Source organism: Fukomys damarensis, unplaced genomic scaffold (genome assembly GCF_012274545.1).
Source record: "Fukomys damarensis isolate Sample0158 unplaced genomic scaffold, DMR_v1.0_HiC HiC_scaffold_19, whole genome shotgun sequence".
NCBI lineage: Eukaryota > Metazoa > Chordata > Mammalia > Rodentia > Bathyergidae > Fukomys > Fukomys damarensis.
The window spans coordinates 21,666,842-21,688,697 of record NW_022900931.1 but is presented as its reverse complement, the minus strand read 5'-3'; the positions used below and the strand labels follow the sequence as shown (position 1 = coordinate 21,688,697).

The 21,856-nt window shown below is 42.5% G+C and overlaps 1 protein-coding gene across 2 annotated transcripts in view; it reads left to right on the top strand.

The window, feature by feature from the left end:
• Positions 1–21,314, top strand: part of Itpr2 (inositol 1,4,5-trisphosphate receptor type 2) — a 416,582-nt gene extending 395,268 nt beyond the window's left edge. For both annotated transcript variants that reach the window (XM_010615034.2, XM_033766295.1), the window contains 2 exons: positions 18,949–19,110; positions 19,782–21,314. In XM_010615034.2, the coding sequence (XP_010613336.1) occupies positions 18,949–19,110; positions 19,782–19,868 (249 nt within the window). In that variant the 3' untranslated portion in view covers positions 19,869–21,314. The remainder of the gene's footprint in view (positions 1–18,948; positions 19,111–19,781) is intronic.
• Positions 21,315–21,856: the final 542 nt, after the last annotated feature.

Here is a 21,856-nt window from a genome sequence, read left to right as displayed (position 1 = left end):
ACGCATCCTATTTAAAGCATTTTAAATGCTTTAAAATTTAAAATTCAAGCATTTTATTCCTTTCAATGGCATGCAAATATTATCCATAGTTTATTTTCCATATAAAATATCTTCTTTACCACTTTATTACTTCTAGAATAAAAGCAAAGATAAGAAAAATTTGTTTTAGAATTAAAAATTGTAAACCCACCTATATAATGGTAAATAACCACAATTCAACATTTCTACAATGTCATGTGTGTTTAATAAACATTCTAATGCATTTCTAAATTTCTGTGTTATGAATTTGAAGATACAGTATGTCAAAGAAAAAAATTACAATTGCAGAAAAGAAAATGATTCAGAGAGGGTGAAGGGAAGGCAGGGACAAGGGGAAAAAATGAGAACCGAGACCTGTCATGTAAAGGTACAAGCTCCCAATGATGGATGTAACTGTACTGTATACCTAAAATGTACCAATAAACTCAATGAGGAAAAAAAGAAAAAAAACAATTGCAGAAAAGAAAATGATTCAGAGAGGGTGAAGGGAAGGCAGGGACAAGGGGAAAAAATGAGAACCGAGACCTGTCATGTAAAGGTACAAGCTCCCAATGATGGATGTAACTGTACTGTATACCTAAAATGTACCAATAAACTCAATGAGGAAAAAAAGAAAGAAAAGAGAAAAAAAAATGATTCGTATAATTAAAGTTGTAGGAGCCGTTCTTGAATCCTTGAACATTTGGGGAATGCACAGAACTGTCCTCTTATATTACATTTAATGTATTGTTAGGACCTAAGCTGCAGAAATTAGCCTCAAATTAATCTTTCATTCTTTGTAATGGCATTATGCTTTTTCCATTCCTCAAGCCCTCTCATTTGGATGTGAAAATGGTCTGATTTGCTTACAGAATTCAGCTTAACCTTCTGAGTGTAACCTGAAATAAAACCGTGGCTTGCTTTTGTGCTCTAGCTAAGTCAGTGTGATACCAATAAGCTTCATTTCACAATTTATGTTCATCACTGTCATTCCCAAACTATAGAAGGTAACTATAGTCAGAATACCATCTTGGTAAAAGCAGAATGCAGTGTCAATGCCAGGTTCTACCTGGGGAGGTGGACACACAGCCCAGCAGATGGACTCTCTGGAGTAGCACCCCACGGCAGGCTCTGTCTTAGATGACAGAGGTCCAGATCTGCAGGCTCAGATCCTAGATGACACTGGGGTAACACAATGAATTGGGGTAGGAATTCACTAGGCAGAGTCAGACAGCAGAGGTGTGGATGTAGAAGAATATATATGCATTGATTGCCTGTCCTTGATTTAGCAAGATAAATTATAACGTCCAAGCAGAATAGACAGGCATGATGGCTGGTCAGTGTGTGTGTGTGTTTGTGTGTGTGTGTGTGTGTGTGTGTGTATGTGTGTGTGTGTGTGTGTGTGTGTGTTTCCTGAGAAGCTGGATTTGAATTGGAAAGTTGCTTAATGAGCAGAGGTTGGAAAGAAAGGGAGTTAGTTGATGGCGTGACTTGAATGTCTACTGAACCATACTGAAATAAACTGAGATGACCTCTTCACCCTGCACAGCCATGGACTCGAGTTTAGATGACAGCTTGAATCTCGCCTATACACCCCGGACTTACCACGCACTGGCTCTGTGATTGTGGCAAATACCCACCTTAGGGTTGTTGTGCAAGTTCATTGACTTGCTCATTTATTGCCAGTAACATGCCCAGCACACGTCCCAGAACAACAGTAAACAAAATAGACAGAAATCCCTACCCTTCTGATGTCTACATTCTAAAACTCAGGCAGTCGATAAAATTGCTAAAATGTAGGGTGCTAGATGGTGACACGTGCTAGAGAGCAAAACCGAAAAGGGAAAGTAAAATAACCAGGGCAGTGGATTCACTTTTAAATATAGGAAAATAACAAATGTAAATATGACGGTCTTCAGCCATCACATTTTTTATTCTATTTTGTTATTCCTACTCTTTCGTCATCCTTGGAGAGCAGAAAGAGCATAACCTGGTATCTTTCAAATTGTGCTGGACACAAATCAGTCGACCTCCTTCTGTTCCCTATGGTTCCAACTTACTGTCTCCCTCCTGATCACCAGACCTGCCTTTAAATGTGTTTATAACATTAGCAGTTAGATCTCCTGTGCTTTGGAAGTGTTTGGGAACACTTAACACTTAAGTGTTAATATTCTTTTAATTCCTTTCTCATGAATTGAACTAAGTTTAACTTCAGACATTTTAGAGATATCTTCATACACGGAGCAATTTGCAGGATTCATTTTCTAAGATAAGATCACAAAAAGGTTGCCAAGGCATGAAGAGCTCCAAGAAAGAATCTTGGAAACTGGAAACCAAAAATCAATTTCCCACTAATGGCTTTCTCATTATGTAGTAGATGGCACTGGTTAAGTTGTGACAGCCATGTACCTTCATTTTCCCTCCTGTGTCTTGGGGACAATTGGGACTGTCCTTCTCAGAGTTTTTAAGAGAGTAAAAAGAGGTAGCAAATGTAAAAGAGCAATTAAGTTTTTAAAATATTGTGTAAATGAATATCAGTCATGTTATTTATAATTTTTCCTTCAAAAGCTCAGAGCATTTTTCCTTTCCCATTTATTCTGATCTCATACCTACAAACCCAAGTAGGAATTGAGGTGATAAAACATGGGCTTTCATAGTCTCAGGGGTTCAAGGACCTAGTCCAACTTCCCAACCCCACTCAGCCATCTCTCCCCAGGGAGGATCAGAAAAACGAATATGACTCAGCCAAGAACAACTACCAGTGCTTGTAGGTTTTGCATCTTCTGTACCTTTAAAGCTGTGCATTCTTTCAGCTACAGTACAGAGAGGTGCTGAGAGAGATGGCCAGGGAGAAGAGGAGATACATGTACATAGGTTGGATAGCTAGATAGTGATTGGGCTTAATATTAACTCAAGAAACCAGGTCATGTCAGATCTTACAGATTTTAAAACCTGGTATTTAAACAGAAGTTCAGAGGATGATGTTTGAAGACTCTTAGCCATACTGTCTGAGAGAAAAAGAGCTGATACAACAGACATTAAGAAGAATATGATTTAATCAGGAACTAACTAGAAAGAGTAATGAGGGAAGGATGATAGTAAAGTCTATTCATAGTCTTGCATATACCTACCCACCAGCAAATATTTGAGCGCTTGCTGGGAATGTGTGTGAGGCACAAAAAGGAAAATGTTAGTGGTCATTAGATGCATGTGACTTCAGGGTGAAATGGAGAAACGCATTTTCCAAAACGTTCCGCTGGTACTTAAAGCCCAGAAGAGTCATGTGAATTGCTTGATATTGTATCGGTAAAGAACACGCCCAGGCTTCTTCCTAGGCTCCAGCTGGATAAACTGCCAGTGGCCAGCTCTGAGGGAGACCCTCAGAGGTAGATAGACAAGAGCAGGTAACAAGCTGCCCTGCGGACCATCCAGGGATGTGATGCTGCATGCGATCCAGTCCTGCTTCATGAAGCTTTAGTCCTTTGATCCCAGTTTGAAGCCTAGGAACTGGGGCTCCCTCCAGCCCCTGGATCCCAAGCCAAATAAGGCAGATGTAGCAGAACTGCCTCACTACCTCAGTCCATCCACCATAACACAACGGGATTTGATACAATAAGCAGCCATTGATTTTGCCTCAGAATAGCAGGAGCTTTCTGTATGTAAGGGAGATCTCTGTGGATAGAACATTTACCTACACATCAGCAGGTGGTTTCATCCTATAAAATTTGACTTTGCCAAAAAAGATAGTCTGTATAAATAAGGTGTTTCTAAATGTGTGCTTAACCTGATAGTGCGTATCAAAATAATTTCTGCTTCACTTTATACACTAGGCATGTTATTGAATATAAATGTATTTTATATAAATGTTATTGCATATAAATGTATTTTGTGTTGAAAACTGAATCTTAGTTTTAATGTGCCTGAAAAATTTTTATTTAAATACAGTGATGCTCTGGGGTTGTAACTAAGTGGTAGAATTCTTGCCTAGAATGCATGAAGTCTGGGCTTTGATCCCCAGCACCAAGAAATAAAAACAAAGCAAAAAAGGAAACCCCACCTTTTATGAAATAAATAGTAAATATTCTACTTTTGTGGTTAATTTTAGTTACACATCACAGTAACTTAAATAGACGTATATTTTAGGTTAAATTAATTAGATTACCTTTACATCGTACACAATGTAAATTAATACAGTACAAGCTGCCTTGTATATTTATACCAACAAATCTTCCCCACAGTTTTCAGCAAATTGAAAAATGAGTCAAGAGGCAATGAAGTGAATAAAAGTTACTCTGACGAAGAGAAATGAGGAGAAATCATTCTCCACCTTGTATGATACATAAGCTATAACCACAGACTAAATTATAACCAGATCACTGAAATAATGCCATGTAGCTATTGCTATGATTCCAATGTGGAACATACCTTCTAATCCAACACCAACACAATTAAATGTGAGGTTGTTGGTAACATTGTTTTAAATTCTAAATTAGTATCCCAATTGCAAAAATATGTTAAATTGGGGGGGATGATAATTACAGTGGCTCTTTAAAATATTTATAATGGCCATGCAAGGACGTAATCAAATTACATTAAGGTCTTAAGAGAACATCTATCGAAGAGCTAAGGACAAACGAATTCAACACAACTTTGGAAGTTTTGGTTACTACGGCTGGCAAGACCATCAGTTTTCCATTCCCAGTGATAAATTTTAAATCCAAATAAATCCTGTTTGTTAGGCTACTAAAAAGCCTTGTCAGCTCTGAAGTTAAGTCGGTGTGCATTCACTGGCAGCAGACACAGCCAAAGTGCAGGCCTGTCCTGTGATCTGGTTTCTAACCACAAAGTTACAGCAATGCCAAGAGTGACCCTGAGGGCATGGCTTCTTCACACAGCTCATCGCGTGACCTTGGGCTTTGGGACCAGGCAAAGCTAAAGGTCATCCTCACTTCTCCAAACCTGGGAGCCTTGAACAGAAGCAGCCACGAGGCCAGGATGAGAGAGGGAAGAGACAAATTTGGTGTGTGGAAGTGACTCTCTGAGCCCCTGTGGGTAACATAAATAACGAAAGAGGAAGTAAAACAGGATCCGTAGTATGTTTAGTAAAATGTGGAAGGGCTACAAATACCCTTCCAGCTTTCTTCCCTTCTTCTTCCTAGGGCCAGTCAAATGGGTCAGCCCTGACCATGTGAGGACGCCCTTGCAAGGAAACCCAGATGGAAATAAGATCCCTCTATCATTGGGTGGAATTCTTCTTGTTTTTATGTGTCAGTGGTTTTCAAAAAGTCGACTTTTAAAAGTGTGACGACTTGAAGAATTTACTCTTTAAAAAGTGGAACCATAGAGGCAAAAGTTGTATTTGGGGAGGTGGAAGAAATGAATAGATTCCACCTTCCCACAGAGTTAGCAAATAGTGGGGGCGGGCAGGCTGGAAGGGAAACCCCCCCAAAAACTCCCAGATTGCAGTTGTCACAGAGCAGTTTTAAAACTCTTGCAAGAGTGACTCCTTGTTTTTGTCTCTGAAAATGTGTTAACTTCAGGGATGTCATAAACCCATGAGACCAAACCCAGATCGCCAACTCTCTGAGCTTCACCCTGACCTCCCTGCTTTCCAACATGATCTACTCCCAGCCCTAACCCTGCTCCCATTCTCCCACCAGAAATGTGTTAGGAATATTAGCTTTCTTTCCCACAGGGGAAAAGCATCACACTAGACCTTGTGGGGCATTTTATTAAAGCCTGACAGAAATCCTAAGAGAGTGGCATTATCATGCCCATCTTGCAGAGGAAGAAACTTAAATCATCTCTGGTCGCACACTTAAAGAGAGGTAAAGCAGGGATTCACACAGATTGGGCTGCCTCCAAAACTCCTGGCTTTTCAGTCCTGGCCTTCTTCCTGAGTTCCCTGCACACCTGAACACCCTGTCCTTTGGGGGTTGTAGAGGGTGGTTTCACCTAAGTTAGTGTTAATATGGTGCATAGACCTTCTCAGAATGGGATAACACACCTCTCCTTTTACCTTGATATTTTTCACCTCCAGAGCCTTGACAAAATGAAGTGGTAGACAGAGAGCTTTGCTCTATTTTGACCTCTCCGCATTTATTCATTTAGCATTTGTTAAAAACCTGCAAGGTGCCCAGTGCCGTTCTGGGCTCTGGGAACAAGAAAAGCAGATCCCTGCCCTCAGGGAGCTCGAGTTCTTTTATTGGAGCCAAACAACTGTAGAACACAGGTTCTGTCAGGTAGTGACAGGAAACACAAAGTAAGTTCAAGGGGTGGAGAGGAGCAAAGGTGTCGGGGAAGGTTGTCAGGGATGCCCTGTCTGGGGAGGTGATGGTGGAGTAAGTGAGGAAACCAAAGGACCTGGGGATCAGCAAGAGCAACCCCTACTGGGAATGGATTGGGCCTGGGGGAGGACCATAGGGCAGTTCATGTGGAGAGTTAGTGACAGGGATAGATGGGGACAAGGATGCAGGAGAGGCGGGGGACAAGAACACATGAGAGCGCATGGGGTCTCCTGGGCTAAGGTAGATGTTTAGGTTTTCTGCCAGCAAAATTCACTCTCTCTCTCTCTCTCTCTCTCTCTCTCTCTCTGTATCTATCTATCTATATATATATATTAGATATAATATTTAGATATTTAGATATTTAAATATATATATTAGAAACAAAATTTATATATATGTATATAAGTGCCCAACATTATCAATTATTTGTGTCACACAAAATTCAGTCTTGACAAGGAAATGGGTAGAACATAAAGAGTGAATAGTTTAATCCTCACAGCATTCACAGGCTGAGGATTTCCAATTGTCCCTAATTCCTCAGGCAGAGATCTTATGTAAGATCATAATCAGAGAACATCCTTTTCCTGCTGAGGGCTCAGGAAAAAAATGGGAGTTGCTTTATTCTTTAGCTATGGACACATGCTGGATAAACCTTTTCTGCCTTGCATGATCATATCTTAGATATCCATATAACTGCAGTTCTGAACCATCTCTTGCTTTCTTTGCAATATCTCAACCAAATGCTCAGTATTTACAGGGCTCATACTGGCAAGAATTAGCAAAAACAAATGCCCAGCTGGACCAGTAATCTGCAGTACTTTCCCTTCAGTGTTTCTTTTAACATTTCTACCATGAACATCCTGCCCTTCTTGCCACCTGCAGCAGCTGTACCACTGCCAGATGTGGTAAACAGAGTTGGTGACTATTTAGACATCAGCTATTCAATTCCCACCCCAATTAGATGCACTACATACAATTCAGTTTTGACATTAATCATCCTCAAGTTAGTGCAGGCCCCACGAGTTAGAGAGCATGCTCCCCAACAAGACTTCAGCCACTAGCTGGTCTTCGGAGGTCCCCAAGCTCTTGCATTTCTTGCAAGCTGGCTATAAAGAGGGGGATTTCTGTCACACACCCCCACGACCCCATCAACTTTGACGATTTGGTGTAACAACTCAAAGAACTCAGAAAACCCCTGCGCTTATTATTGTTTTACTATAAAGAATACAAATAAGGAGAACCAGCCAAATGAGAAGATACCTGGAAAAGAACACAGAGCTTCTATGCTCTCTCCCGTTGGAGACAGGGAATGTCACCCCCTCCCCATCCCCTGCACATCAGTGTGGTGGTTCCACTAAATCTGTGTCCACAGATTTTATTAGGGTTTCACTACATAATATTGATAGATTGAATTGTTGGCTGTGTGATTGAGCTCAGCTTTTAGCCCAGAGGTTGGCTGGCTTAGAATCCCTAACCTTCTTGTCATGTGTATCTGGTCATTCAGTAACCCACTTCCTGAAGGTAGGTATTCCAGAGCCCAAGGAAAGGCATCCGTTAGCATAAATGCAGGTGTAATGCGGAGTGGGTGATGAACAACAAAGACACTTCGATCCTTTGGGACATTCCAGAGGTTTAGACCATCCCGAAACAAAGAGCACTCAAGTTGTTTATTATAAAACAATGCCCCAGCCAGGAGTGTGATGGAACTCAGTGGTTGGGTTAGGGAAAGCATGAGTGTAAGGGGCCAGTTTCAGGAGGAATGTAAATTTAAAAATTGACAATACCACTGTGGGAACTATAAATGTGTATGTCTATGGTTTCAACTCATAAGATATATACAATTGAATTGACACAACTGAAGAGTTGGTCAATATTGTCAGATGTCTCCAGACAGCATCTGGGCATTCCTGGGCAGAATACCCAGGTAGGGCAGCCAATCCTAACAAAGCATTACAGTATTTCATCTGACTGGCTCCATCATGTGTTGGAAATGAGTTTTGCATGTAGGAATTGCTTCAGTAGTTGTTTCTATATTTTAAAGTCTTCTGTTAGAGTGATATTGCATAAAAACAAGTAATAGTGAATTGTTTCCAAATGGAAAAGTTGGCAAAAATGCATACAGCCTGAGTAGCCTCAGCTTAAAAATGAGAAAATTACTTGTGAAATAGCATTAGGAAAAAATAGAAATGTAGCAGCTACTCCATGACCAATGGTTGTTTTCGTATTGCATTTGGGTGAAACTGTTCTATGCCTCCTGGCTATAATTCCTGCTCAACAAAAGCTTGTGCCTTTTGTGATTAGGAACTTATAATCAGCCAGAGGTCATTATTCCAAGAGAACCAAGAGCCTGCAGAATTGCAGTACACCATACTCTTCTGTGAGTCCTGCTTGTGTACTGAGAATTCCATGGCTTTGCTTCGTTATTCGAAGTTCTTCTTGTTTGTCCTAATTGGAATTAGCCCATTGCATCTCAACCATCTGATAGCCACTTGGCAGGGCTGCTTGTTATTACCTGTGGCTGCTGGGCTCCTGTGTCCAGGGCTGTGGTCTGTGGGCCCACCTAACCAGCTGTCCATTCTTTGGTGGCTGTGCACCGTCCTGTAGCAAATCCAAGTCCCAGTGCCAACCAGACAGTGGTCAAGGCCACACTCAGCAAAGCAGTAATCTGACTTACAGTTCAATCCCATTTTGACCTCACACCCTGTCTGCCCCAATCCACGAGAACATACTGGTTTGGATTCCATTCAGATTTGTTTTCAACATCCCTCAAGCCACATGATGCTGTTTTTGAAAAACCTAATAGGGAATCCTCAGGTCCTCAATGCTGGGAATATCTGGTTAAAGCAAAAGATCTCTTTGGTGCATTCTGGCACCTCGTCTTGATCCAACTTTGAGTTTATTGGTAAGTCTTTATGTCGGGCTAACCCAGAAGTTAACATTCAGTAGTGTGAGTATTCAATACTCTGTGCAGAATGCTTTGCCCAATATCACCATGAGCAAATCTCTAGCTTTTCCCTATCCCAATGATACTTGGGAATGTTTTTATTTCAAATTATTTCCAGAAGAGAATAAATACTTAAAGGCTTTATATAGAGGCTGAGATAATAATTTAAGGAAGTAAATATGCAAATTAATAAGACAGCTCTAAAATCTCAAGGAGAAAAAAGTATATATTCAGAAGATGTAAAAATTGATAGGAAAAGGAAAACAAACAAGAAGAGAAAGAATTAGCTCTGGATATCCAAGGGTAAGATGTTGGGATCCCCTGGTGGCATTGAAGGCCTCTTGTGATGCCTGAGCTCTGCTTATTTGTTTGTCCTTCGGGTTCAGAATGTTTCCCACTTAACACTGCTGCAGGAGAAACAGAAGTGGAGATCCAGGAGCAAGTTGGGCCAGGCTTGGGCTCTTTGCTTGCTCATGGTAGGCTGGCAGATGAGCCTCCTGTCATCGCCTTAGCAGATGCCTCCCCAAAGCCCCAGCTCTGCCACCGATTGTACTCCAGCCCTTGAAGCCAATAGCTCCATGGTTTCTAGAAGTCAGCTGGCCCATGGCTCACGGCAGCTTTGGGTGGTGCCTCTGCGGGCCTGATTTGAGCACTCCGCACTTGGTATCTCTGTTGGTCCAGTGTCTGCTCCAGTCTTTCCTCCCTTCTTTGCTCCTCCCCTAGCAGTTTTGCTAAGTCACTAACAAGAGGGCTAGGGCTTCCTAGCAGCTCTATGCTGCTATTGAATCTGGGCCTTCTTAAACCTCCTTATTCTGGGACACTCCCTGTTTTCACTGTGTCTCTGCCCTCCTCCTCCACGCCCTGTAGCTTGGAAACAAATGCAACCCCACCAAAAGCAGATATGGCTGATCTATTCTCTAGACACCCAAAGACCATTATGCATCAGGTGGTGGAGAAAAGCCTGGGATCAAAAGAGGGCAGCCACTGCCCTCTTGTTTATGGATGACAACAAATTCCTTAAAGGGAGAGCTGGAAAGGAGAAGGAAGGGGCAAGGGCAGCCGTTGGGCTGTCTGGGCCTGTGGTCTCTGCTCACAGCCCCATCCAGTGTCTGAGGGTTAGACCTGCTGCTCACACCACAGGCTCAAAGCCCGCTGGAGTGTTCTCATCACAGGTCTGTCAGCGCCTAATCTTTCATGTCATTGTCCAGAACTCTGCTTTTTGAACTTGAAAGTTTTTCGGGTTGCTTAGGCAAGATGGGCCTTGAAGATCAGTCTCTGGGTCCCTAAAAATGACTGAGGTCATTGTCCTCCTTGCAGCCAACCTTGGGAAATGACTTACTGGTGTGTGGCTGGTGTACATGCCCTTGGTGCACGGCAGACTATAGTCCTCCTTGCTGTCTGTCCTTGCCAGTACCCACTTCGCCGCCATGATACGTTTTAGGGACAAGAGGTTTGATCCTTGAGTCTCTGAAACTCCAAAGCTTGACACTCTTCTTTACATCCTGTAGACTTTTTAAAAACATTTGTTAAATTGCTTTGATCTTCCTTTGGCTGAGAATGCTGTCTTAGTCTATTCTGTGCTGCTATAACAGCACATAATGGAATAGAAGTGAGTTTGGAAGGGAGCAAATACTCAGAATGTAGCAGGGATCCTCACTTGCCTGCTTCAGTCTGACTTCCAAAGTCAGGAAGAGGGCCAGGCGTAACTTGGCGTTCTGTGGCCCTGGCCCCCCCAAAGCCCTGTCCTGGAATGGGTCCCTCCCTGCCTCCTGTCATGGCTGACTGCACAGAGCAAGAGGTCTGGACAACCAGGTTATCTCCCACTTCCTCCACCGGTAACCTTTGATTGTAAACCTGGGCTCTGCTCAGGTCAAGTTATTTTCATTCCAGGACTGTCCTTCTTCACCAGGATTTTTCAGTGGACATCTTTTCCCTCTGTCTCTGGGGACAGACAGAATAGCGATTCTATTAAACAGGCCTTGTCCCTGCAAGTCTCCCAAGCAGGACACTGATTGTAGCACCATGGCAAAGGATTCAGGCAGAGCCCAGCAAGGGCATCAACATCTGTTAGTTGACCTGTGCTGCTCTCAGGTGAGGGCCCTGGCCACTGTGCATGTTGTCTGGCTGTCCAAAGATACTTTCCATTTGTAGACCACCTTATAATGTTTGAGCCATTTCACATATATAGCATAAACTTGATATTCAAGCATTTCAATTTTAAAAATAGGTTAGAGTACCATGAGATACTACAAAGGAATTTATTTATAAAATCTTTCAATACAGACGTCGCTTGGATAACTTGCAAATTTAAAATTTCTTAACCCACATGAATTTTGTAATCTACCACATTAGCAGGAACCTATCCATTAAAGAAAAAGGATCCAGGAGATAAAGCTAAAGAATAAACAGAAAGACACAAAAGGAAAGATACTAGTAAGGGCTTGAAAATGAATCCTTGAGTCCTGTAATATGTTTTTGTTGACAAAGAAAAATTTACTCTTCTTCTCTTCCTCTTTTTATTTTATTTTATTTATTTTTGAGAGGGATTCCAGGGATCAAACTCGGGCCCTTGCACTTGCAAGGCAGGCGTCGAAACCACTGAGCTAAATCCCGGCTCTCTTCCTTTTTTTTTGTATGGATCACATGGGAGGCCACTGATTGGTCAACACAGAAACAATGTTTTACTTTCAAAGAACACAGCTGGATCTTGTCTTTCTCACCTAGAGTCCTTAATGTTTGTCAAACAAAAGTGTGCCTTCCAGCCCATCTTGCTTTTCTTATGAACCCAGGGCTTGCATCTAAGCCCCTGTGAACAGCAGCCTTTTAGTTGCTTACCTAGAAAAATACTTTTTGTATACAGATGGATGTTCACTAGAAGCCAGGGTAGGAACCCAAGTGCCAGTATTGTGATTTTACTTATTTTTTGAAGTAATATCCAACCTTTCCCTGAGGCTACCATACTGATAGAAGGTTGAGAAGCCTACCACGCCCGTAGTGAAACTGAGCAGACACTGGGAAAGGTCACAGAAGGCACCAGCCCTTAACTAAAACAATCACTTCAACCTCAAAAGAAATGCTCCAGTTCATTTCCCTGGGTCTGAAGTGCCAGGAAAACAGGAATGGTGTCTTTCTCTGAGGGGCCTTCCGGTAAGTAGGCAGTAGGCACATTGCTAGTGTCCCTGATGTCTTCAGACCAAGAGTATGAAGAGAAAAATGCAGTAGGTCATGGTGAGGCTTTGGGGAAATGGTTCTGCCCTTCAGTCGAGGAGGTTTTGCAAAAGAATTTTAGAGTGAAAAAAATGTAAAATAAACGTAAAGCTTAGAAGAGCATGGAAAACTTCCTTTTCCTAAGAAAAAGCTTAGGAAGCAATCTCATGACCTTCCATCTAAGTACAGATGTAAAATCTGGAAGCATATTTTACATGTTAAGCGTGTTAAATGGTTTATTGATGTCCCATCACTGTGCATGGCACGTTCACTGTTCCACATCTCATTAACAGTAGTTGAGGTCATGCTGCAAAATTGCAATAAAGGTCAAGCATCGATGCGTTTCCATCACTGCCTGCGTGGGCATCTGGGATACAGTGCTTAGGTGGTTTCTGCTTCTGATTTTCAATAAATAAACCTTTAGCATGTCCCAGGGAAAGTAATCAAAGAGGTTTGAGTCATCATAGTCTGTTTGGAGACTCTGTAGTCTCTGTGTTCGTTGGCAAATTCAGAAACTGAGCCTTGAGATCTCCAGGAGACATGATGTGGTCAAAGAACCACACGATGTATCAACAGGGTGGAGGCCAAAGCCTGGCTCAGACATTTAAAGCACCTGTATAAGCCTGGGCAAGTAACTCACCCCCTTCTCCCTTCCATGTTGTTGTCTGTAAAATGGGACGGTAACTGTCCTTCCTTCATGGAATTGTGGTGGGTGTGGGTTGTAGGATGACTAACGTGCCTGATACTTGGTAGGCAGCCCACAAATGCAATCTGTTACTATGGTTTCGAATGACAGAACTTGTTCTCGCTTTATCTTACCGACAGGCAACTTTTAGTGTGTAGCTAGTAGAGCTAAAAAGCTACAAGACAAACTTTCCAATGTTCGACTAACCAAAATCAGTCTGACTGCTCCTAATCTCATTCTTATGCAATTTTTATTTTCTTGAGCCTCTGGTCATTTTGGTATCAAGAGTAATAGCCTGTGAACCAAGCATTTGGGAGGCTGAGGCAGGTGGATACTGGGTTTGAGGATAGCCTGAGTTCATAGTTAGCTCAAGACCAACCTGGACTACAGAGTGAGACCCTATCTCAAAAAAGGGGGGAGGGAAGGGAGAGAGAGAGGGAGAGAAGAGAGAAAAGAAAAGGAGAGGTCAGAAGGAGGGAAGGAGGGAGAGAAGTGAGGAAGGAAGAAAAAAAGGAAAAAAGGAAGGGAGGGAGGAAGGAAAGGTTATATAAGAGGTGTTCCACTGTGTCATGTGGCAGAACCTGTACAGACAGGGAACAAGTACAGGGACACCTGCACTGGTTACTATGATGCAAGACCTCAAGGAAACTGAAATTTCTCAACTTCAGGCTGCACATTCACAATGCCGTGGGCTTGGACTGTTTGGTTTCAAGATTGCTTCTAGCCTAGAGCTGCATTTCTGTGAGCGGACCCGGTGGGCCCAAGGTTCCTCTAAGCTACATGACTTTTAAAGCTTTCCTTGCACTCATGGTTCACAGAAATGCCAAGCTGACAGAATGACAGAGACACCACCTAGGTTAATGTTCTGGTTCTACAGATGAGCAGCCTGCAACCTGGATAGCGAAGCTTTACTGTCCACATGTTACATAGCTAGCTTGGGCTGAGATAAAGTCAGAACCCAGGAATCCTGACTCCTAGACCGGTGTTCTTCCCGTTGTATCACACTGCGTCTCTCCCACAAATAAAATGTCACATTTAAGAAGCAAATACGCCAACAGTCCAGGTGATCTTTGGCGGACAGTAATAGCATAATCATTTTATTGAACAACTATAAAATGTAATAGGTCAAATTGAGCCGACTGTTGTCTAAGATACTTGTGCCTATTGGTCTTCCCAAAAAATAACATTGTAGAATTCAGAGACAGCGAGAGGGTTACAGCTGGCATGCTGTATGTGTCCACAAGTGACATCTCAAGAGTCAGGACAAGTTCATCTCTGAGCTCTGTGCTTTAGGAACCTCTAGAAGTTCTGTTTCCCTTCACCAAGTTATTAGGGACCGTACATTACAGCCACAGTCTAACAGTTAACCCACAACTTTCCTTGCTTTATACTACCCTGCGGTGAAATATTTTCATTCCTCGTGAAATAAGGAAATGATTTCATATTGATCAACCAAAGTCAAATGGGGACCTAAGAATCATGTGCATGATCACAAGAGGTCCATAGCACATATGAGTAAACAACGGATAACAAATCAAAGCAGCCTGTTTTGTTGGGTGGTGAGCACACCACGAGTTGGCCTGGAGGAGGAGTGGTGTCCTGTTAACTAGTAGGTATTCTGTGTGTCTGTGTGCGGCTCCAGGTCAAGCTGAAGCCCAGAGTTCTCCTTTTTCAGGATGCAACTTCCATGGGAACCAGTAGAGAGAGAAATTGCTGGCTGTTTAATTGGGAGCTACTTTCAATTTAAAAAACAAAAAACTTTGGCTGCAAAACCAATTTTTAAAAAACTGAATTTATTTGAAAAAAGAAAGAAGACAAACTTCCAATTGAAGTTGGTTATATCTTTCCATTGTTGAGAGATGTAAAGCATTCAACTTGGATTCTCTTAAAAATTAAGACAGGAATCATAAGATATTATTTAGTAGTTAAAAGATTTAGTTACACATATTTTCATTTCATTTGCTATATAAGGGGATAGAAGAACAAAACAATAAACATAAAAAAGCAAAAGAAAGGTAAACTAGAAAAATGAAGACAAGGCTAAAAGAGAGAATGATTTTGAGCAACTAAGAAAAGGGAGAAGCACATCATGTAACTTTCCGGCCTAGAACTTAAGCGCAGCTTCTTATGATTTTTGTCATCTGTTGACAGAAGTCTTACTCTTTACTCCGAATATAAATTTTAAAAGCACAAGAATTGTGCTAGGTTTTGCCAACTTGTTATTTTTCCGGGGCCTAACATAGATGTAGAAATCACAAGTAAGGATTAGTAAATGAGTGGATAAACCAAGGAACAAATGAAGAAAGAGGGAGAGAATCAGGAGTCCTGGGGCCCAAATGGGTCCAGCGGTGGTCTGCTGAGAGCGGCAATTGTTTCTTCAAAAGCAGGAGCCCATGGACTCACCTGAGCCTGGTCCCCGAGATGTGGGCAGTACTGTTTTTTCGGAGGAATTTTCATATGCTCCCCACTATTTCCTCTTTGGCAGAGTAGTGGTCTGTTGAGTATTAGGTCAACATTTTGTGGCTGTTCCTTTTAAAAACTTCCTGTTGGTTCATGTTTTCACTGTCTCTCACATCGGGCCGTGCCCTGTCACCTGGTACTAATCCTCCTGGTCCGGCAGCCCCTCTGGAAGCCCTGTCCCCTTGCAGACCATGCTGCTCTCCCACAATGCCACCTTGTGGGCTCTCCCAGGAGCCTCTTCCCTTTTAGCCTTCTGGTTGCAGCCGCTTGTTTTCCCAACGCTTGTGTGTGAAGGGCCTCAGAAGCAGGTCAGTAAATTTGCAGCTCCCTGTCATGGAGAAATTATCACGCTTTCAACCTCTCGTGAAAATGCATGCTGCTGGTCATTCTGTCTCTGACCTCTGATACCCCGGGGTAACTTGTTTATTCATCACACATGTCGGCGTCCAGGGGCTCACAGCCTCCTCATCCACCCCAGACCAGTGACACCATCCTCAGGGTGACCTCAGGGGCTCCGTGCCCACTTCATCGAAAATTAGCCTCTGCATATTTTGTGCTTTCTTTTTTTTATTGTGGTGAAATTCCACATATAGTTTGTGGCATTAAGTATATTCACACTGTTGTGCAACCGTCACCACCGTCCATCTCCAGAGATTTCTCATCTTCAGTGGTTTAAACCCTGTCCCTGTTAAATACTAAATTCCAAAGTTAGGTGTTATTTACTTTTACCAGATTTAAAGGCAGTCTCACCCCGGAGCTTTCATTTCCTGAAGTTGTCCTTCTTTCAGAATCTTTTTTTTATTACTACATGCTTGCTGTACATGCATTTTACAATCATCTTGGGAAGTTGGTACATGTCCATGACACAGCTTGTTTCTTTTCTTTTTTTAATCCCTTCCCTACCCTGCCCTCCCTCCTAATCTAATTCCCTTTTACCCTTTGTGTGTGGGGTTGTTGTTGTTGTTGTTGTTTTGGTACAAGGGTTGGAACTCAGGACCTTGCGCTTTCAAGGCAGGCAGCACCCTGAGGTAAATCCCCATCCCCCCGTGTCCTTTTTCTTGATATTATTAACCTCTGTTCGCATTTATGACATACAGTATCCACACTGACTGAAGTTATTAGGGTCCTGTACATGGCGTATCTTCATTCCATCTTTTTCCCCCTCACCCCTTGCCTTTGGTCTCCTGGACCCTTTCCCTGGATCCATCCCTTTGTCTCCTTCTATCCTTCCTTTATTTTTCTCTTAGATATTAAATTGATTCCATTTTCTGTCTGTAGTCACTTGTCCTCCCAACAGACCAGAAAGCAGACAGATCTGAGTGGGCACCCGGCTAATCCTCTTGCAGGCCTCAGTTTCTTCATTTGTAAAACTCAGATAATAGTATTGTAGATAATATAGGAATAAGATAGATGATAGAGCCTAAGTTCATTGGATTACTGAAAGAAGTAAGTGCTCATAGAGCACTTTCCAGCAAAGTTCTGTTCCCCAGCCTTCCTGCCAGTCCACACTGGGCGTGTTCATCATTCCAACCACTTTGCTGCCCTTCCTAGCTCCCCTGCACCTGCATTGTTCTGACGGCCTCCCCAGGGAGACACCAGGTTCTGTTTCTGTCCAGTTCTCGGCCTCATCTCTCCATCCTCCCGGGCTGTTACAGGTGAGCAGTAGTCTTCCCTGCAGTCCTTACAAGGCATGGTCTCTTGCTCAGCTGGACCCTCTGTACTGTCCTGCAGACATTTCATGGGTCCCTATCCTGTCACTGCCCCAACAGTAGTCATTTATTTTTTTCTGTCTCTGTAGGCCACAGTTCTTACACTGGATTGACATCAGAATAAGATCACCTGACGTTCTGATTTAGTGAGAGGTAGAGGGGTTGAAATCTGCAATTTTAACAAGCAACCCCGGGGCATTGGGGAGACCGTCCACTAGACCTAAGCCACAGGCTCCTTGAGAGCAGATGCAGTGCAGTCTTATCTGACTTTCATCCCTAAATGCCTGACAACAGATGTTGAAGGATTGAGGAATGAATGAATCGGTCACTCTGCACTTCAGAGGAGGTGCCTTTCGCCTTTGAAATGCTAATGAGCTACAGCTGTTTAAATGCAGTTTAGCACTCTTCAATGTTTTATCTTTAATCCTTGATCAGCCCTTTTCACTGCCAATAGAGGTAGGGAACTATAAAGAACTTCTTATTCCCTAACTAGCAACAACAAAAGGCCAGCCCAAGGGCCAGGGAAGACGGAGACTGCCATCCAGAGGTGCATGGACTTGGTGTTTCCACTTCACTCTAAGGAAGGAGAGGACTCTGATGACCCCTGTGTTTGGGATTCTCCAGGCAGAAGATGTCATAGCCATTTCAGTGGACTTTGCTGGAAAGGAAAGAATCTTCAGTGGGAAGTTCACTGGTGACTTAGAGAAACAGGTGTCTAAATGGAGATAGAATCACATGCCCAAACCCCAGCTCTGTCACTTACCAGTTTATGGGTAAGCTAGCCGGGGTAACTCTAATGCCTGGTGTTTCATTATCTGTCAAAGGGGTGACACTATGATTTACCTTTAAAAAGGTGAAACATGTAGATAACACATGGGTATTCTATGATGTTAGTCAATCAGGCAAAGTTTTCAGGACATTTGTGTATCCACCACTATAGAGAGGAACACACACACACACACACACACACACACACACACACACAAGTCTGGCCCTGTTGGCCTAGAAAAACAGAAGTGGCGCCAGTTATTGCCGTCTGAGGAAGTCACCCCACTGTAAGAGTGTTTCCAAAAGGATCAGACAGCATAACCCAAGGCCGTGCCCTCCCACTCCCCTCTTCCCTGAGTGGGGAGCCACAGCAGGGGAAGTGGGAAGGAAACTAGTCTGGGTAGCTAGAACTGTAACCTTTCTTTTAACCACCCTCCTATTACCGCCCTTCTCTCTTTCTCTCCTGTGACAGGAGAAAGAGAAACTGTTCATGCCTCTTCTATTCCTCCCGACTTGGATCTGCTTTCCCAGCCTCCAGACCCTACTTGGTCTTTCATCAGGGTCCACTGAATGCCCAAAGGGAGTGGGATAATCTTCTAAGTGCTCCATCTGGACCACCCTCAGAGCCCATTGGAAGTTTGCTTGGATATTTGAGACCTTCTGCCAGCCCAGGAAGACCAGTGTCTAACCAGCACTGGATTTGTGCCCTAGGCCAAACCCCACACAACAGAGAATATACCTTCTGATAGGAATGCTCAGAGATGCTGGTTTATAGGTTAATAATAAGGAATGCCCGCAGACATTCTCTGTAGGACTTCAGGCTCTCTTCTGTACTAATTCCTTTGTTCCTGTACTTTTATTTCCATTTAGGAAAAGAATTTAGACTGGTTTCCTCGGATGCGAGCCATGTCTCTTGTTAGCAATGAAAGTGACAGTGAGCAAAATGAGATCCGGAACCTACAGGAGAAGCTGGAATCAACCATGAGTCTGGTCAAACAGCTGTCAGGTCAGCTGGCGGAGCTCAAGGAGCAGGTCAGTGTGACCAGGGAGCTAGGGACGGAATTTCTCACACCTTGAGAGAGGGGAGGCCCTGAGACTGCAGAGTGTCTAGGCTGTCTTCCTAAGGGACTGTAAACTGCAGTAAAGAGGCCCAGAGTTGTGCTGTAGAACCACAACTCAGCAAGCAGGGACTTCCACTGACCAAACTCCCCAGATCTATATGACATTTCTCCTACAGAAAGGAGAACGAAGGAGCAGATGCCAATATACAGGGACACCCTTATAATTTATGATCACATTTTCCTCCAAGACACCAATTACTAAACTCATCAGAAAGGCAGCAGATCATCATTAGTAACTGCCCCTTCAATGCTGTAATCAACCCCCTTACCAACTAACATTGTTAGCATTCATAAAAATATAATATCAGCAGACATGATGACTGTGGTGATAAAGATAATTACGTGACAAGCAAGATCTGCTTGAGAATCATGGTTCCTGTTTCTTGACCACAGAGAGGGGTTTGCTCTTTTTCTCTGCTTATGGAAATTGACGCTTTGTAAAATCTCCCTTTTTATATAAGTATCTTCTATATGATGATGGCAGACAGTAAGGACTTGGGAAATAGTAACACAGAACGGTTGTGACCAGCACCGGGGAAGAGTGAGAGAATCAGCTGAATACACACTCTCTCTTTTCCCCAGATGACAGAACAAAGGAAGAATAAGCAGAGACTGGGCTTCCTTGGATCAAACACACCCCATGTGAATCATCACATGCCACCACACTGATACCATGGGGGGAAGCCGTGACGAGCCTTTCATCCGTGCCCTGCCTGATCACTGAATGAAGGACTGAGATGGAGGGGAGTGAACAGTGCCTATTGTTGAAAAGTTAAAAACAACCAAGCGCCAAGATGTTAAGTGGTTCAGCTCCGAGAACAATTTGTAACTGAGTTTTCATGGTTGAGAAGACCCAAGCTAAAAAGCAGCAGCTAAAAAGCAGCAACTCGAAAGCACACATCACATTCTCAATGCAACGGGAAGTAACCTGCTCACAGGGGTGGAGGGAAAGGGAGAGGAGGAGGGGAAAGAAACCTAGAGCAGTGAGAGCTGCCTTCTGCTGAATCAGTAGGGTTCATTTTGCCTCGCACGCTGACTACAACCGTAGTGATGGCTGGTTGGGATTTATTACTTTTAACTGTGGCACTTGGGTCAGCGAAACAGGAAGTCACTCTGGTGGCTAAGATTTACTAAGGAAAATTCTGCAAAGATCAAAAATGAGAGCTGGGGAGAAAAATGTTAATGCTTCCAAACCATAGCTGTCATGAAGCAATTTCTTATTTATAACATGAAACACAAAGGCAGTACAGCTCTAGGAACTTAGTGCTTTCAGAGCTTGTGCCCCTCATGCTGACAGTATAACTGGAATGTGATGGCTTTCTCTGGGATTCAAACAGCCACTGTCAATGTGCAACACAAAAGGAAATTCTCATAGAGCTTTTGTTTAGATAATGTTTTAAGTCATGTATAGGCTAGGACTGTAAAAGACTTACAGAAGGAAAAATTTGACAGCTTCAAGGAAGAATTTTTTGACAACATATATGTATTATTAAAATATACTGAGATTAATAAATGAGAATGCTTAAAGGTGAGGACATATTGAGAAATTTATCTTGGTGGCCTTGCCTTTTATAAACATGGAGTAACTGCAGTTTGATTCATGTTTGTCATGCATAAGGAATTAAGTGTTTCTATTTAACCTATTTCTCCAGTTAGAGGAAAAAAATCTATTAAATACACAAGAAATTGGAGCATTTCATCTGTATATTTAAAAATGTAACAGATGTATTTTCAAAATGTAGAAAAATCATAATTTCTTTCCCAAATCCTTTTTATGTCAAATCAGGCAATCAGAACTTATTGAGAGAGAAAATAACCTGGTCTGGCCAGATTATTTTTAGAGCTGCACATTTGGGACAATAAAGCAAAATATAGATAATGAAAGTATTAGGAGACCTGCTGTGTGGCAAGGGACCAGGCCCCTGACCCTAGACTCTCAGAGAGCCTTTGCAGTTGAACCTATGGCCTCCAGAGCCTTTAAATTCTCAATTATTACTGTCAAGGTTTAAGGCCAGATAAAACTTGTTATGGCGATATTTGGCCTTTGGATCATTTTAATACACTTTTAGCTGGTGGCTCCTAAAAAAAAAAAAAAATCCAAAATAATGAAATGCATACAATATAAAGGAAACCTGAACTACTTTCTCCCTACACTGTTACAATATACTTAAAACCCAGCTGTCAGAACCCAAAGCAATGAATTTTTGAACTATGTATACTGGTACCCTTTCCCCGAGCCATCCCAAACTAAGGATTCTTCACTTGACAGAACTGTTTCCCTGACCAGTAAGTAGCTGAAGGATTCTGATACCCGTGATCCAGAGAGACTAAGAAATTGTGATCTATCTGCATGTAGCACATACCTTTGCATCTAGTGGGCATTTGATAAATATATGAGGAATACAGCTGTCACTCCTTAGAATTAATTCATTATAAAACCTTTTAAACTTTGTCACATATTCATTTCTTTAATGACTTCGCTGCAATTAAAGGAAACTAAAACAGCCATTTCAAAATCCCAGGTCATCGTTGTTCTTAACAGTATTAAGGTGAAAGCACACTTTAAAGTATTTGAATCAAGTAGTCTTGTGTAGCGGGAAAAGAAGAAAAATACGACAAATGTTGAGGACCTTCCATCATGAGATGCTATCTCTCTT